This window comes from Hemicordylus capensis, chromosome 4 (assembly GCF_027244095.1).
Source record: "Hemicordylus capensis ecotype Gifberg chromosome 4, rHemCap1.1.pri, whole genome shotgun sequence".
In the NCBI taxonomy this organism is placed as follows: Eukaryota; Metazoa; Chordata; class Lepidosauria; order Squamata; family Cordylidae; genus Hemicordylus; species Hemicordylus capensis.
This window is the reverse complement of record NC_069660.1, coordinates 188897183-188914530: the sequence shown is the minus strand read 5'-3', so window position 1 is coordinate 188914530 and position 17348 is coordinate 188897183. Positions and strand designations below refer to the sequence as shown.

Below are 17348 nucleotides of genomic sequence, written 5' to 3'. Positions count from 1 at the left end.
CAGATGAAATAATCGCCTCTTCAAATGAACATTGTTACCATGAAGAATATGTAGGGTAGTGTATGATGTGCCAGAGGTAGGATTTCTGGACGTACTCTGCATGCTGTACTAGTGTACACCATCTTTTTTTAAAAAAGTCTGAACAAGACTATAGTGTATGAGATATTCTCACGATCAATGTAATGTCAGTTTGATGGGAATCTGAGATCACTGTGGAGCATGTTGTATTAACCCAGTATTTTTTAAATTATTGGGCGTGCATGCTCCCCTGCTAACTTGGCAAAGAGGCACCTTTTAAATGTGGTGATTCTCTTTATTTCACAGGGTGAGAGTAACTGGTTCTATCCATCCCCAGCACAGTACCTCCAGTGACTGTTGTTGGTGTCTATTTTATGTTTCCTTTTAGATTGTGAGCCCTTTGGGGACAGGGATCCATCGTATTTATTTATTATTCCTCTGTGTAAACCACCCTGATCCATTTTTGGAAGGATGGTATAGAAATTGAATTAATAACAATAACAATAATAATATTGTCGCACATGCGCTCATGCACATCATGACTGTTTGCATATCCAATACTTCCAACCACTTCCGGCCAAAGAGGGAGGAAGGGGCTGCAGGGAGGTACACTGCCGCCCCAAAGGGTTTTACCAAAACCAAGCACCAGCAGGGGAAAAGCGGGGGATAGAGTAAATGCACCCTCCCCTGCCCTTAAAGCAAGACCCCCACCCCCTCGAGCCACCCCCACCCGGTTCCGTGAACATCCCTATTACTAACCAGAAGTAAGTGAAAATTCCAGGGTTCACCCAATACGCTTTATTGGAACGTGCGTGTGCCTGGGATTTTTGATTCCTGTCAAACTGACATTGCATTGATCGTTAGAACCAGCCCAAAGTATTTTTCCATCAGGCTGATATAATCCCTGCTCTGTAATAATTCCGATATAGATTTGTACTTGTATATGCATGGCTCCTGAGAGCATTGGGGAATTGGCTACCTTTCCCCCCCAGCCATTATTTTGCACCTTACTTTTCCTCCTAAGCCCCACCAAGTTGTATCTCGCTCTGGTTGGTGGACCTCTGGGTTCTTGTAAAAACAAAGTAGGTCCTACTACTGAAGTCTGCCCATGTCTGCCTTACTGGAGAAGAACAGAACTCAAATGTTCCTAAAGCAAATGTATCTGTGCTTGGCTTTCCTTGCCATGCTCAACTGAACCATGTTCCTTGACCTATCTATCTGTTACCTGCTAAAGATTTATTAGAGAAGGTAAGCCAATCTATTGTTTCCCCCCTTCCAGTTTAAAAATAATGTAAACCATCTTGCTGACTATTTCACCTATACATTGAAAAGATCTCAAAATATGTTTTCTCTCGTAGAATCGAGTAGTAAGGCAAAATCCAGGAGAGAGAAATTATCACATATTCTATGCCCTGCTGGCAGGGATCGAGGGAGAAAATAAAGGTGAGAGCTATCCTTGTGTTTTAATAATCTGTTATGGTGGCTCTTAGCAAGAACTTTTGCAAGTATTACTCTTGCAAAAGGTGTGTGGTCTTTTTTACATTTTAAGAGTGTCTAAGCAAATAACCAAACAGTGCAAATCACCCACAAAAACCACTGAACAAACCCCATAGCAGCTGCCTAACAAAAAATCAGGCATTCAGGTAATACTTACGTTACTTTTGGCCTCAACATACCAAATTTATTTATTTCCATATTCCACGGTCTTCTGGATTCCTAAAGTTATATTGTGTGTCACAGATCGCCGCATGCTGCTAACACTTGTCATGGACTGGTCTCAAGCAGCCCCGTGGCCTTTAAGTTTAGCCAGTGCCACCAAGTAGACTTTTAGGCTTACTCTGACTGAGATTACTACAACAGCCTCCCAAACCTCTGCTGTATCAAAAAATTGGTAGACATGTGGTGGAGAAAACAGAAGTTACAATTTTTCTTTAAAGACAAACAAGTAATTTTACTTTGAAATTAGTTCACTTTACATTAATAGTTTCTTTAAAAACAGTAACCAAAAGATCATAAAGAATAAACACAAGGTGGTCAAAATGCATCCGACCAACCTGACTCTCACTGTGCCCTGACTTAAGAGTCCTTTTCTATCACTTCAGCTCTTTCAGCAACTCCAGCTTTTCCCCTTTTCATCCTCAGGTCCTGTTCTTCACAGTTCTGAGTTTCAGAAAAGACTGCTTGTGTTTTTAGCTCTCCAGAGAGTTTCCATGCTCTGCCAGTGATTTCACAGCTCTTTTTAGCCTCAGTTCTGATCCTCTCTCAGACTGTGCCCGCAATTCTTCAGTTCTGTACTTCTTCTTGAACTCCTCTTCTAGCTGTCTTCTGGACTCTCAGCTTACACTCCAAACCCCAAAACGTTTCTATTTCTTCCTCTGAATTTGAACTCTTCCAGTTCTCCAACATGTAACTTCAACTTATACTCTTTTTCTCTGCTGAAAACAGTATCCTATATATACACAAACTTCTCTCCTATATTTTTCAAAATCTCCAGTCAGCATAACTCAATTTCCTTCCATTTTTCAAACCATGACCAATAAAATCAAACCTCAATTTCCTTCCAAAATCAACCAGTACATTTCATCACCCTCAAAAGTGAAACTGCTGAACAGAAGCCATGAACCTTGACCCTGAACAGCTTTCTTAATACACACTGGACCGGGTCTCATGATCCGTGAGACCCAGTTTGGGGTGGTGAGTGGGAAGAGCGGGCTAAGCCCACTCTCCCCGCTCAAGAGCGGGGAGGGAGCCCTGGACATCCATATCGGCTGCCCACACGATTACCAGCTCCAAGACGGAGCCGGCTGGGGCTGGGGAGCTCGGAGGCTGTGCGGCCCCCAGAAGCCCCAATATGCCCTGCGCGAGTGTGCAGGGCATACTGGGGAGACCCCCGGAGCTGGGATGCAGCCTTTCGCCTCCCCTCCAGGGGTCTACTTGTGAGTAGGCGCGGCACGAAGCCGCACCACGGTTACTCACGATTTTAAAAAAGTTTGGGGGCAGGGGTTCTTGAGCGGGTTACCTGCTCCAGAACCACCAGGCTTGCAGCCAAGCCCGGTGGTTCTGACTATCGGGAAAAATTGGGCTAGGCTTTCCTAGCCTGATTTTTCCCGATCGTGGGAATAGCCCCACTGAATAGCAATGCAGTTTACAATGCAAAGAGCCCTTTCTCACCATTGGTGAGAAAGGACTACAGGGTGAGTGGGGAGGAAGCCTTGAAATGCTTACCTCCCTGCAGACGATCAGGGCTGCTGGCCTGGGCATGGAGATCATGCGCCTAGACGTGCAACTGCCCCTTCGGGAGTCGGGAGCCAGGGCATGTGTCGTCGCCCCCCCACCATAATGCACCATGCAAGTGCGCCGTGCATTATGGGGATCCCCCCGATGTTGGCTGGCAGTCCCGCAGTCTCCCAGCAGATGACTCAGAAATGAGATTAAGGGAGTGCTTGCTCCCTTAACATCATATTGAAGGTGAGCTTGCCACTACGGTGCTGTTGGGAGCCAAGTGGCTCCTGGAAGTTCTCACATGCAGGGGAAACTGGGCTGGGCTTCCTTAGCCCAGATTCCCCTGCATGTGAGAACAGCCTCTCTGTCTTATTTATAAAAAGAAGAGGTTTAGGCCTTTTTCATCCACAGGGCAGCGACCAAATTTGCACAGTCTGGGCTGGTATATACTAAGACAAGGTCATGCGGCTACATTTACTTCTGTGTCCTATCTCAAGTAGGCTCTATCCTACTTTTCAATAAAATATTGTTATAGCCCTAAACTATAATTTTTACTTGTTTGCAGATGCATTTTACCTATCTGTACCAGAAAATTATCACTACCTGAACCAATCTGGATGTGTAGCAGACAAGACAATCAATGATAAGGAATCATTTAAAGAAGTTGTTGTGAGTTTGACAACCCCCCCTTCTTTATAGGTTGGCAATGCACACTTCAAGTTCAAAGTAGTCACTTTGTTGCTGCGATTGCTAATAAGAGCGTGGTCAAATAAAGGATCCTTTATCGACTGAGGGTCAATTTATACAGTCATCAGAACTACATGGTAAAAATCTTCCTAGCCTGTACTACATCAAGTATGTTCCTATTTAAATCTTCCCTCCACCTTCATGCCAGTGGCAGGAACTGTGACATAGCTACCACTGCTGTAGCATTCTTTTTCCATGCCTGCTACTAAGGAATGCACCTGTCTGATCTCATATATCTGTGAGCTACATTGAACTGAGAAACCAGCAGGTTACACCCTTTCACACTGATTATTGCATGAATTTGTATTTGGGAAAGGACTGCTTGGATGGAGAGAGAAAAGTATTGTGTTAACTGGCTCAAAGTCTGTGTTTCTTTTCAGACTGCGATGGAAGTGATGCAGTTCACCACTGAGGAGGTGCGAGATGTTCTTAGGCTACTTGCTGGCATTTTACACCTAGGCAACATCGAGTTTATTACTGCTGGTGGAGCACAAGTATCCTTCAAAACAGGTGAGAATGATGGCTGTTCCTTTTTTGCATTATGTTGCAGCCCCTCCCCTTCAGGCCCCAAATCCAATTTTTAAAAAATGAGCTGGATTGATGTTGAAAATAGATTTAGGGCCCAGTTTGGACAATGCTTCTCTGGTCCACGTGGTTAAAAGGGAGATGTGCTGAGTACAAACCCATTGCGATGCCTTTCATAGACATCCCAATGTGACCCCCCCATCACGTTATTGGGGGGGGTGTATATTAGATGATTAGATCGATTCCTTTACTACAGTAATCGACCAGTTAATGATCATCATACAGCCAGGGACGGGGGTGCTATTCATCTGAATGGCAGTTCTGCACTAGTATTGGGGTCATGTGTGTAGAGCACAAGACCCAAATGAACAAACTCCCCCAACCAAATAATGGGATGCACCTGGAGGCTGTTGGGATGTCCGCAAAAGTTATCATGATGGGCATGCACTCAGCACGTTCCCCTTTAATCACATGTACCAGAGAAGTATTTTCTGAATTGGCCCCAGGTTGTGATCTCTGGGAAGGAATGTTGTATCTGGTAAGAGGTGCACTCAGTTGAAGAAAAATAGGTGTTTATGATTTCTAATCTGCTTATATGGTTTTCTGTCCCTTTAATTTCTGCCTCATAGGGGACCTTTCATTTTATTGTGATAGCAAGTGAAACACCTGAGCCACTATCCATTTCCATTTTATTTATCATCTCTATTTGTTGCTAGCTCTGGGTAGATCCGCAGAGTTACTTGGGCTGGACTCAACACAACTATCTGAAGCACTGACTCAGAGATCAATGATACTCAGGGGAGAAGAAATTTTAACACCTCTCAGTATACAACAGGTAAAATCAAGTTACTCGGTGTGGCGGGGGAGGGAGGGAGGGAAGGAGGGAGAGATATATAAAACCCCAGCTTCTGTAATTTGATCATGCTTGTCTTCCTCTGCAGTGCACCCCCTAATCCTTTGAAGGTGGGTGTACATCCGGAAATCCAACGTGACTGAGGCAGCAAAAGCCATGTCCTTCATATTGATGGGCTGTATTAGGGATGTAAAGCTGGCTGATGAGACAATGCTGCTGCTGCTGCCAACCAACCTGGAACCTATGGCAACCAAAAGTGGAAAACCCAGTTTGGTTCGAGTGCAACTGGACTCGAACCAGGTCCGGTCTGGTTCTGTGCACAGCCCTCCTCCCATTGTTTTTGGGCTGTTTTTGGCCCATTGCGGGTCTCTCTGCAGTGGTGGTGGCCATTTTGGAGGCCGCTGTGCAGTAAGTCTGCCATTCCCCCCCCCCCCCTTCAAAAAACCCCACCACCCAAACTGGCCCTGGCCTGGACCAGCAGGTTTGGATCAACTTCAAGCTGAACCAGGCCCTGTCTGGCTCGACGGCAGGCCCTCAAGCCAAGCCAGTTTGGGTGTGAGCTGGCTCACACATCCCTAACAACTGCTAGAACATTAAAGGCCAAGATTATTCTCTCTTTGGGGCTGGAGATAGGTTGGTGATCAAAATGGGGGAGAGGCAAATATCCTCACAAGGAAGTGCAAGTTCCCTGAATCATTAGAACACTAGTTTCCCATGGGAGAGACACACACCTTTCTCCTTTGCATGGGACCTCTTCAGATTTCTGTCTCCTAAATCTTTGTGAGTCAGAACAAGCTATTTCCAAGTTCATGTTAAAATATTTTTCCTGTCTACAAAATAAATATAGATAACACACTTTCCTCCCACCTACCACTTTTATTTGGTGAGAGTGTGATGGAGTGGAATCTATGTTTTAAGTGAAACTCTGTGTCCATGTTTGTGTGCACATGCATATGATATGCTTATTATGTCTTTATGTCCTGTACTTAGTTATACTGCTGAATAGGCTTTATGTCAAATATATGTTGCCTAGTAAAAATTGATATTCTCTGTACTACTCTCACCAGGCAATAGATAGCAGAGATTCGGTGGCTATGGCACTTTATTCCCAGTGTTTTGCCTGGCTTATTAAAAAAATCAACAGCAGAATAAGAGGCAAAGACGACTTCAAGTCCATTGGAATTTTAGACATCTTTGGATTTGAGAATTTTGAGGTAAGTTTCAAACATTTGTTCTAGCAGATGTTTTATCTTTTGGCATTGTTTTGCTTTATTTATTTGTTTGTTTATTAGCACATTTTTATACCGCCCTAACCCAAGATCTTTAAACCAGCCTAACCCAACCTAACCCAACTTTATTCTGTATAACTTACATACATACATACATCACTTCAATACATAAATTACTTAAATAAACAAATAAAATAAAACAACTAGGACCGTCAGTTGCTTAGGGATTTATTTTTATTATTTGAACATCTCTTGTCCGTTATAGGTTAATCGCTTTGAGCAGTTCAATATTAACTATGCAAATGAAAAACTTCAGGAGTATTTCAACAAGCACATTTTTTCCTTAGAGCAGTTGGAATATAGCAGGTAAGAACTGGAAGTATATTCCCTCACCCCGCAAGCTTGAACAAGTAGAACCTTCCATTTGGTTCTACCTTGGATGCTTAGATCCCTTAAAGTATCTGACCACTTAAGCTTCAGTTCAGTATTTAACAGAAGCAGATGTCCCTTCGACTTTCCTAACAGGTAGACTAACATTCTTTGTATTTTATCATTGTAAATAATGTGTCGCTTGATTTCTGTTAGAGAAGGACTCTTTTGGGAAGACATTGACTGGACAGATAATGGGGAGTGCTTGGATCTTATTGAAAAGGTAAGTATTATTATTATTGTTGTTATTATTATTATTTATATGAAATACTTGAAAGGTTGTTGTTGTTATTATTATTATTATTATTATTGTTATTATTATTATTTATCAAGTATACTTGATATTGTGCGACATGCCATATGATGAATGGCTTTTATGCTAATTTTATTGTTAACCATTTCAGGTGCCTTATATGCTTGAGAAATAAATAGTATTGGCGTAGGGAAAGAACTACCTATATTTCTATTAACATTTTGCATGTTACAGGCTTCGCAAAGAGATATAAAATGGAACTATAGCTATTTGCATGAATAAAATATTAATTAAAATAATAACTGTTCATTTCAAACATTAACATTGTGACATACTTCATTGTGACATATATAATCACAGTGTTTTTAAATAGAAACAAGTATCTCTCTCCCATGGCTGAGTCACCCTCTTTCCAGCTGGATTATAGTATATGGTTGCATACACAATAATAGAAGAGCATTGGCAACCTGGATTTGTTTAGCTCTTTTACATTAGTTCAAGATACTATAATTTATTCCTTTAATGTGCACAGCCTGATTCTACCCCCGCCCCCTTGATATCTCTAACTCACTTCAAGATGTTTGTTTTCTCCTCCCCCACCACTTTTTTCCTGAAACAATTAGATTGACTTTTTAAATGTGTTTTTCTTTATTTTATTCATTCAGAGTTCAGTAATGAACTCTAGTGCTGAGAGGGTCTTCCCTGATGCAGCTTTTGCCAGTTTGTTTTTTTAAATGTGTCTCATGGATGGTGCAAGCAACAACCTATTTTGGAGGGACTTCTGAGAACTAGATGTTACAGCAGATGTGGGGCATATAAAAATAGCAGCTGTGTATGCTTTTGTGTGGTACCCTGGCCTTTGATTCATGGTGTCCCACCTCCCCAAAGATATTTAATATGTGATAACAAGGGGATGGGGCTGTAGCTCAGTGGTAAAGCATCTGCTTTGCATGCAGAAGATCCCAGGTTTGATCCCTGGCATCTCCAAGTTGTGCTGGAAAAGGCTAATGCCTAAAATCTTGTAGAGGCGTAGACAGAACTGAGTTAAATGGACCAATAATCTGACTTGGTATGAGGCAACTTCCTGTGTTCCTGTGACATGACATTAGCTCACTGCAAATTTCCCCATTCTTGCTCCATTTCATTGGCCACCACATGCAGGAGAAACCGTACTGTGATGATACCATGTGACACATTTTAGTTCAGAGAGATATCAGTTGGGTTTCTGCCCGGTTTTGGGAATGTGGCAGCTTTGGTTGCCTTGTTAGACAATATTCTTTAGAAGCTAAGCAGGAGCAGTGTGTCCCTGTTGGCTCTGCTCTACCTCTGAACTTTCAATGAGCTCGGCATCCTTCTAGGCTATCTGTTAGGGTTGGGCCTGCAGGGCAATGTATTGACAGGTAGGTGGTGCAGGGGAACTTTGTGTGACACCCTGGCCTTTGAATTATGGTGTCCCACAGGTTTCTATTATGTCACCCATGCTATTTAATATCTAGATGGAACCACTGGGGGAGGTGATCTGGACATGTGGTGTCTGCGGTCATCAGTCTGTGGATCACACCCAGCTCTGTCTCTCCTTTGCATCATAAGCTCAAGAATCTGTGGAAATCCTAAAGCAGTGCTTAAAATAGATATGGGCTGGAAGTGGGTGAAGAAGTAGAAGTTTAATCACGACAAGACAAAGATGCTCCTGATTATCCAGTAACTGGAGTTCTACCTGTTCTAAGTGGTGGTGGAGGCACTCCCTTTGAAATATCAGATTTGTAGTTTGGGGGAGTTTCTGGGTCTTCCTGGACCTGGCAGTGCCTTTAGTTGAGGGATTCTCAAACTTGGGTCCTCAGGTGTTATTGGACTTCAACTCCCATAATCCCCAGCCTCAGTGGTCTTTGGTTGGGGATTATGGGAGTTGAAGTCCAATAACACCTGAGGACCCAAGTTTGAGAATCACTGCTTTAGATCCTCAGAGGTTGGTGATGTTCAGAAGTGCTTTTTGCCCAGTTTTGGTTAATGTGCCAGCTGAAGATGTGCCTTCCTGGAGAAGACAGTTATGGCTATGGTGAAGCATGCTTTTACATATCAAGACTTGATTATTGTAGTACATTCCATGTGGAGCTGCTCTTTTCTGCTCCATCCTGCAAATGAGAACTTACAAGGTCCAATAGCTGGCACAGCATGGCATGGATCAACAAGGCTGGATTGCAGGACCCTGGAGAGCAGCTCCAAGTGAGCAACTTGCTCTATAAAGGCCAGGGTGGAATGAGCTCTGAAATGCCTTAAGGCTCAGACTACACCTCCTAGCCCTGCCTTCCTGCCTGGAAAGTGCAGAGATTTAAAGAGGCAGCCCTCTAGCCTGGACTCTTGCACCCTTTCTCTGCTCCATCACATCCATCACAACATGTTGTTGGCATGGGTGTGAAGATTCAGAAAGGGTGAGGTTCTTGGTTTAGGAGGAACCAGTTCATCAAGAGGCTCAGACTCAGTGGGTGCTGGCTTCATGGTCTTCAGTTCTGAGATTTCTGGCTCTGAGGTCTGCTGGCTGGCTGGCTGGCTTAGGCTCTAGCCTGGTGTCTGATCCTTCTTGCTTGACTGCTCCTTTTTCCTTAGGGTCACACTCTGAGCTATTGATCAGGTCTGGTGTCAAGCCATGCTATTAAAGAACATTTGGAAGCTTCAACTTGCATAGAAGGCTTCAGCAAGGTGGTCAACTGAAGCTAGCTAGTTTTAAGGAGCATGTGAGCCCCTGGTGGCGCAGTGGTAAAAAAACCTGCCGCCCTGTAACCAGAAGGTTGCAAGATCGATCCTGACCAAGGGGCTCAAGGTTGACTCAGCCTTCCATCCTTCCGAGGTTGGTAAAATGAGTACCCAGAAATGTTGGGGGCAATATGCTAAATCATTGTAAACCGCTTAGAGAGCTTCCAGCTATAGAGCGGTATATAAATGTAAGTGCTATTGCTATTGCTATGTGACTCTTTTGCTATTTGTGTTATATGCTATGTGACTCTTTTGTTACAACAGCTTTACTGGCTGCTGGTCTGTTTCCAAGTGCAGTTTAAGCTGTTTATTTAAAATCCTTAACAGTTTGGAACTAGAATATCTAAAGGACTGCCCCCACCCATATTGTCCTGCTTGTACTTTACAATCAGCTGAGAAAGCTCTCTTGAAGGGCCCTATGCCAGACAAAGTAAGGTTGGTGGGAACAAGAGAGAGGGGCTTCTTGGTGGTGGTGCCCAGCTTATAGAAAACCTTGCCCAGGGAGGTGTGTCTTGTTTCATCTGTGTTTTGTCATTTGATTAAGACTTTTCATTGGCCTTGCCTGGTGTTTAAATAGTTTTGTATGTAAATGCATATAATTGATTTTGTGATTTTCAGTTGGCTGCATGCTAGATTTTTTTGAGAAATGTTATTTTTATTCTTGCGGTTATGGCTTTACTCTCATGACTGACTGTCCTGATTGACTTTATTCTGCTGCAGGTTATTTTTAGGGGGTATTACTTTGTATGGTATTTGAACTGTGGGTTTTAATTTTGTAAATAGCCTTGAGTGTTCTTTGGAATTGGAAAGGTGGAATGTAAATTTCTGTAATAAATAAGTTGAGACTCTCGTGTTTTGGCAGTTGCCCTGCATCTACTGTAATATCTGGTTTCACCCCAAGTCACCTAGGAGAAAATTCAATTCAAATCTATGTATACAACTAAAAGCATAATAAACCCTACTGGTTTACACCATTTGACAGGAACGTTAAAAAACCCCACTAAAAACCTCTAAGGAAAAGGGCAATATAAACAGACTGTGGCCTGCTTAACATTATTTTGTCTTCTTGTGTATTAATTGTCTAGAAACTTGGTTTGTTAGCCCTTATCAATGAAGAAAGCCATTTCCCTCAAGCTACTGATAGCACCTTGTTGGCAAAGTTACACATCCAACATGCTGTAAGTAACGTAATTTATTTTTAAGTATGCCCTAATAGGGTCTGTGACTTCTGTATATCCATTTAACGTATCAATATGCTGCTAGAATTTATACTGTTTGAAGTATTCATAGACCTTGGAAAATGTGGTTAATTGAAATTCTGGGACCTTGTGTGGGTTTAATATGTGGAGATTTAATACATAGAGGATCCATGTTGTAGGGCAGGGGAATGGTCCTGTCTTTCCTTATGTATTCCGTATTTTGTATGAATTGGATCTGAATATACCTCCTTGGTTGAAATCAGTGTATATTCATTAACAAAATGAATATATTGAGTTTAAAGTGCATTGGGTTTTTTTACATCACTGTGCTGCTTAATCTGGATTTTGTCAAATGGGAATCAGTTTCGCACAATACTTTAGCTATTATCCACTCCTTACTGGGTTTGCAAGCAATGCTAGATTGAGGATATCTAATTACCCATTTAAATGTGGCAGCTTTTTCTGAAGCTAGTCTTCCACAGAGTCCTGACGAGTTTGGTTTGAGCGACTATTCAGGCCTTTTCCCATATTCCTGATCTGCAACCTAAAAATGTTAATCTTTCATTTTTCTTTGTAAATAGAACAATCCATTTTACGTGAAACCAAGAGTGGCTGTCCACAACTTTGGAGTGAAACACTATGCTGGGGAGGTAATTTTTCTTTTTTATGCATGTTTGAATTTTGTCCAAATGGTGTTTCAGCAGCAGTTGAGTTTTGCCCTGAAGCCACTTGCAAATTAACTGAAGCATTTAGTTTCCTCTCTGCTCTTTACAATAGTGCCTCTATGAGAAGCCATTAATAAGAAGAGCTTAAAAAAAAAAAAAAAGCTGAGCCTGTTCTCCTTTTTTTCAACTAGGTCCAGTATGATGTCAGAGGGATTTTAGAGAAAAACAGGGATACTTTCAGGGATGATCTCCTTAACCTATTACGGGAAAGCAGGTATGTCAGTACATTTTCATCTGCCATCTTGATCTTGTAAAGTGCTAAATACACTTGGTTCCAGTGGTAATGCTACCTAATATCCCTCTGGTTCGTAGTTCTAAAAAGTGCTTATTCCATATTGCAACTTCTTTCGTACTTTGGAAATTACCACATTTACCAGGAAGCACCACAGAATAAAGTGGGCACACCATTTGGGCCTGTGCACATGCTTTGATTGGTCAAGCAGAGGGACAGTCTGTTTTCTGCCGTGCCTCTGTATAATTAGGATAACCCAATGAGGAGCTTCACACAACATGTGTGTAGCACCAGGAGGGTTTGTTCGGGGAGAGCGAGCTTAGCAAATGGGCAGCCTCCAAGCCCTGGGCAGACGGGTCAGCCACCCACAAGACTGCCGACTCCGTCATGGAGCCGGTGAGGGCTGCGGGAATCAGGGGCTGGCCAGCCCCCAGAAATTCCAGGATGCCCCATGCAAGTGCGCAGGTGTATTCTGGAGATACCCCCGAGGTTGAGAGGTTAGCTGCAGCCTCCCGTTCATGGGTCAACTCATGTGTCGCTGCACAAGTTGGCATGGCCATGGCAGCACACGATAAAAAAAAACCATGTAAATGGAGCGCTTGCTCTGTTAACCTTGTTTAAGGGGAGGGGGAATTAGGCAGGCTAGCCGCCTTGGAACCACTGGGCTCACCTGCAAGCCCGGTGGTTCCCACGATCAGTAGAAAACGGGCTAGGCTCCCTTAGCCCACTTTCTACTGATTGTGGGAATAGCTTCAAAGACCCGTGTGCCCACCCATTTATCTTGACTGATGGCACTGAAAATGAGCAGGACAGTCTTTTACTGCCCCCGAATCCTCCATAACACGTGCCTTTAAAGTGACTGTGTGAGCCCACATGCTGTGACATCCTGGGCAAGAGAGAGAGGCACCAGCCAAGCAATTTCGTCTTAGTTGCATTTGGAGAGGATGAACATCCTCTCCATTTTTGTTTATTTATGGAATGGTGAGGTTTGAGGACTCCAGTTGCAGTGTGCTGAGCCTGAATAAAGTATGAACATTCAAACAAGTTGATAATGAGATTCCTTTTATTGGAGCAGTTCAGAAGAGGGTGTAAACTTCTGATTGTGTTTAGATGCCTACATTCTTTAAAGTACTTTACAAGTCATATTTGGGATTCTTTTGTATTTTTGATTCCACACCCAAGGTGGAATCTGAATGTCTTGCATTCCAACAATAACTCTTGACCATTCAGAGTATACAGTTGGAAAAATCAACCCTCTGGAGTAGTAAAAGAAGCCAAAATTATTACAGAGTAAATACTTATGTAATGAAGCACCTGCATATTCTAGTCTGCTTTTGAAGGGAGCTATAAGCATAAAGTAACTAAGGGATGTCTTCTTAACATTCATATCTTAATTCTTACATTTCCATAGTGTGTTGTTACTATTTCTTTGCTTATCAGTCGCATACAGGTGGCCCTTATTATCCGCGGGGGTTTGAGTCTTGCCTATATGGAAATCACAAATAACATAAGAACAGCCCTGCTGGATCAGGCCCAAGGCCCATCTAGTCCAGCATCCTGTTTCACACTGTGGCCCACCAGATACCACTGGAAGCGAAACCTTAACTCTATGGGAATTGGGGGGTTAGGTTCCGAACAGAAAAAAAAATGCCTAAAAAGTGGGAAGGGGGAGAAATAAGAGTAGAAATGCACAGTACCTTGTCTCCAGGGCTGCAGGGCTCCAGAAATGCCCCTCAAAACCTCCAAATCAGCTGAATTTTGGGCAAAAATAATGTGTATGGGCTTTTGGGTTTTTTAAAGAAAAAGCCTCAGAATGGCTTTATGTTCTAAAATGGCAACTAGAAGTGACACCCGAAGTTGGTTCCGGCCACTCCAAAACCACGAATTAGCAACCTTTAGCTTATTTTTTCTCCATGAATTAAAAAACTGGGTCTCTATGACCTGTCCACGGATATGCGAAACCGCAGTTGCCAGAACCGCAGGTGATGAGGGCCACCTGTACATTTGTATTCTGCTTTTCCTCTGAGCAACTCAAGGCAGCATGCATGAGGTGATCCCATGTTTTCCTCACAACATTTTTGTAAGGTACATTAGGCTGATCAATAGTGATTGGCCTAATGTCACACAATGCAATTCATGGTTGAGTGAAGATTTAAATCTGAGTCTCCCTGGTCTGAGTCCAGCACAACTCTTTATCCTGTGCCTCACACTGGCTTTCATGGAGCCAGTACAGTATGGCTGAAATCCTGAACACACATACTAGGGAGTCAATCCCATGGACCAGTGGAGCTTACTTCTGAATAAACATGCATAAGATTGTGCTGTAAGGGTTTCTGTTTGGCTGGCCTCTTGTATTCATGGGAATACTTGTTAACTGCCAACCTGTTTTGCTGTGCAGTTCTAGATTATCAGGTGTAACAGAAGAGATCCTCTAATGGAAAGTTTTACAAAACTAAAGCCACATTTCCAGATGGAAAGGTAGTCCTGGTATACAGTTTGTCGGTAGGCAATGTTGAGCAACACTTGTATTCTATGATCACTTTAAAGATATTTGCTCCTCCTCTCATCCTGCCTCTTCAGCCTCGATTTCATATATGACCTCTTTGAGCATGTCTCAAGCCGTAGCAGTCAAGACACTTTGAAATGTGGGAGCAAACATCGGAAGCCCACAGTCAGTCTACAATTCAAGGTTAGTTCCTTCATCCTTTGCTCTTTCCATGGATACAATTTATTTAAAATAAATGATTGGTTTTTTTTAAAGGTAAATTCTGACACACACCCCACTGTAAAATTACTATTTAATCTATTCAATCCTCCATTTTAATTTACCATGAAGCTAATTTTTTTAATGACTGATTAGACATGCAACCAAACAGTTCCTATTGGAAAGCCTATTTTGGTGTAATGTGCAGTCCTTGCCACTAGGTGTTGCTATAGGGACTGATAGCAGTGGTTTATTGGGATGAGTATGAAATACAAGTTTAATCTCTCCCCCCTCCCTCTTTGTTTTAGGATTCACTACATTCCTTAATGGCAACACTAAGCACTTCTAACCCTTTCTTTGTTCGCTGCATCAAACCAAACATGCAGAAGGTAAGATTTAAGATTGTTTTTGCCTTGGATCTTTTTGCATGGCTTATTTTTGCATAGTTCGTCTTTCATGGTCATTGCTGTCATCAGAACAGTAGCTCCCACTCTCTGAAATTCTAAATGGTTTTTAAAGCTGGCAAGCTTCAGGTATCCAGCCTCCTGCAGCCTTTTAGTATTTGCTTAATGTTACTTGTTTTGTGTACAGCATGGTTATAGCCTTCTAATGAAACCTTGTGATCAAAGGGGTGAGCTGAAGCTTGTTTACAGTTTGTTGGCTTCCTGAGACAGGGCAGCAATGGTCAAATATTTGGGGTCACTAAAGCAGATTTTAGTTTAATAAGTTTCTGGATGACTGATTGTCTCCTAAGGAACCCCTATGTACTCTGGCGGAATACTGTACAGTGGGGAAATTTATGTGAAATATTCTGGGCCCTTACTTACTTACATGAATATGTGAACATGCTCAGTTCATGAGGGATCTTGAACAGGGCTGCTGGGCCTCACTGACACCCCAGTTGCACCCTGGAACACACTCAGTATTCCTCTGTGACAGTACCATGCATAGGGAAATTGGTAACAATGGGCAAGCTGTTTTTCAGAAAATCTGTCAATACTGATCTTCTCATTGAAGGATCCCAATAGCTTCCACAGAACCCCCGGCTTCCCCAGAAGAGGCATTAATTGTTAACGTAAAAAAAAAATACAACACAAAGTTTCATATTTGCTTATTGGTTGTATTAGAAATTGATCATTAATTTAATGCATGAACTGCCCACATTTGTGGATTTCAAAGGCATAATAGAGCTAAAGTATAAAGATTTAATAACCTACAATTTGTCTGAATACACACAAATGTTTAAATTTGACTTTCAGATTTGAATAGAATATAGATGTTAGAGATGTCACAGTTTGAAAGGTGATATCATTATATGTTTTGGGTCTGTCCAATGAGAAAAGGTTTTGTATGCAACTTTTGAGAATGATTAGAGATACTGATATTTACATACAAGCTGATCCAAAAGTTGTTGTTTTGGGATATCTTTAAGGCTTAATGTTGGGAAAAGATTTAGTATTAGTAACTTGTCTATTAATCAGTGCCAGATTAAGTATTGCTGCTTTTTGGAAAACATCTCAGTCACTAGTGATACAACTGGTGTAAATGGATTTGGTCAAGTACATTAAAATGTATTAAAGAAAGGACATCTGTAGATACATTTGTGGAGAAATCACTATTGTTGATTATCATATTGGAATACAAACTGCAGCAATAATGGTCAGTCATATGTTTTATTTTCACTTGTATAATCAGTATGTTGATTAATTAAAATGTGTATATATACAAGTATATTTGCTGAATTTCTCAAAAAGCAAAACAAAGACAAAACAGACTCTTTTCCTGGGAGAGGTACCAAAAATAGGGACTGCCTCTGCTGTATAGGTTCATTTGGAGCAAATTCTCCCCAATCACTCCTGGATGGATTGCATGGACAGCGCCTACTCATGTAGGAATTAATAAACCAAAGCTTCAGTTCACAGTTCTGTACATGATGGGTAAGAATGCATAAACCTAAAGCTGACTCCTACGTCCCACCCCATGTACATTCAGTTGTGAACTAGCCCCAAAGATAGAAATAGCACACACTGCACTTCTGGCGGTCTGTGCCCATTCAAGCTGACTTAACTACAAGATAAGGTGTCCCTGTGCCTGGTTTGGCGGGGATTTGATGACAAATGCAAGGTTTCATTGATTGGAAGTCATGGTGGAATGAGCAAATCCTACTAACTGCTCACACTACCAGAAGGAAACATGGCTATAGAACTGAAGTGGTATCTAGAGATCTCAAAGTATAACTCAACCTGCTGGATCTGGCAACAGGTACTGCACATTGGGAGAATGTGATATGTCAGGGTTAGACAAAAAATGTCCCAACTTGGCTATTTGAATGGTTGTCTAGACAGTGCCTGAGTGGCTACATTGCTGCCCTTGTCATGCATAAACAGTATATCAAGTGGAATGGATGACTGGCCCCTGCCTTTCAAGATGACTCAGGAGATAGGGCAAAGTTTTTATGAGG

At 42.2% G+C, this 17348-nt stretch overlaps 1 protein-coding gene across 1 annotated transcript in view; it reads left to right on the top strand.

The window, feature by feature from the left end:
• MYO10 (myosin X) overlaps positions 1-17348 on the top strand; it is a 262859-nt gene that overhangs the window by 166033 nt on the left and 79478 nt on the right. Inside the window, exons 7-19 of the mRNA XM_053246980.1 lie at positions 1253-1266; positions 1377-1461; positions 3806-3909; positions 4368-4497; positions 5229-5347; positions 6433-6579; positions 6860-6960; positions 7180-7246; positions 11113-11205; positions 11808-11876; positions 12083-12165; positions 14764-14872; positions 15196-15276. Of these exons, the coding sequence (XP_053102955.1) occupies positions 1253-1266; positions 1377-1461; positions 3806-3909; positions 4368-4497; positions 5229-5347; positions 6433-6579; positions 6860-6960; positions 7180-7246; positions 11113-11205; positions 11808-11876; positions 12083-12165; positions 14764-14872; positions 15196-15276 (1202 nt within the window). The remainder of the gene's footprint in view (positions 1-1252; positions 1267-1376; positions 1462-3805; positions 3910-4367; positions 4498-5228; positions 5348-6432; positions 6580-6859; positions 6961-7179; positions 7247-11112; positions 11206-11807; positions 11877-12082; positions 12166-14763; positions 14873-15195; positions 15277-17348) is intronic.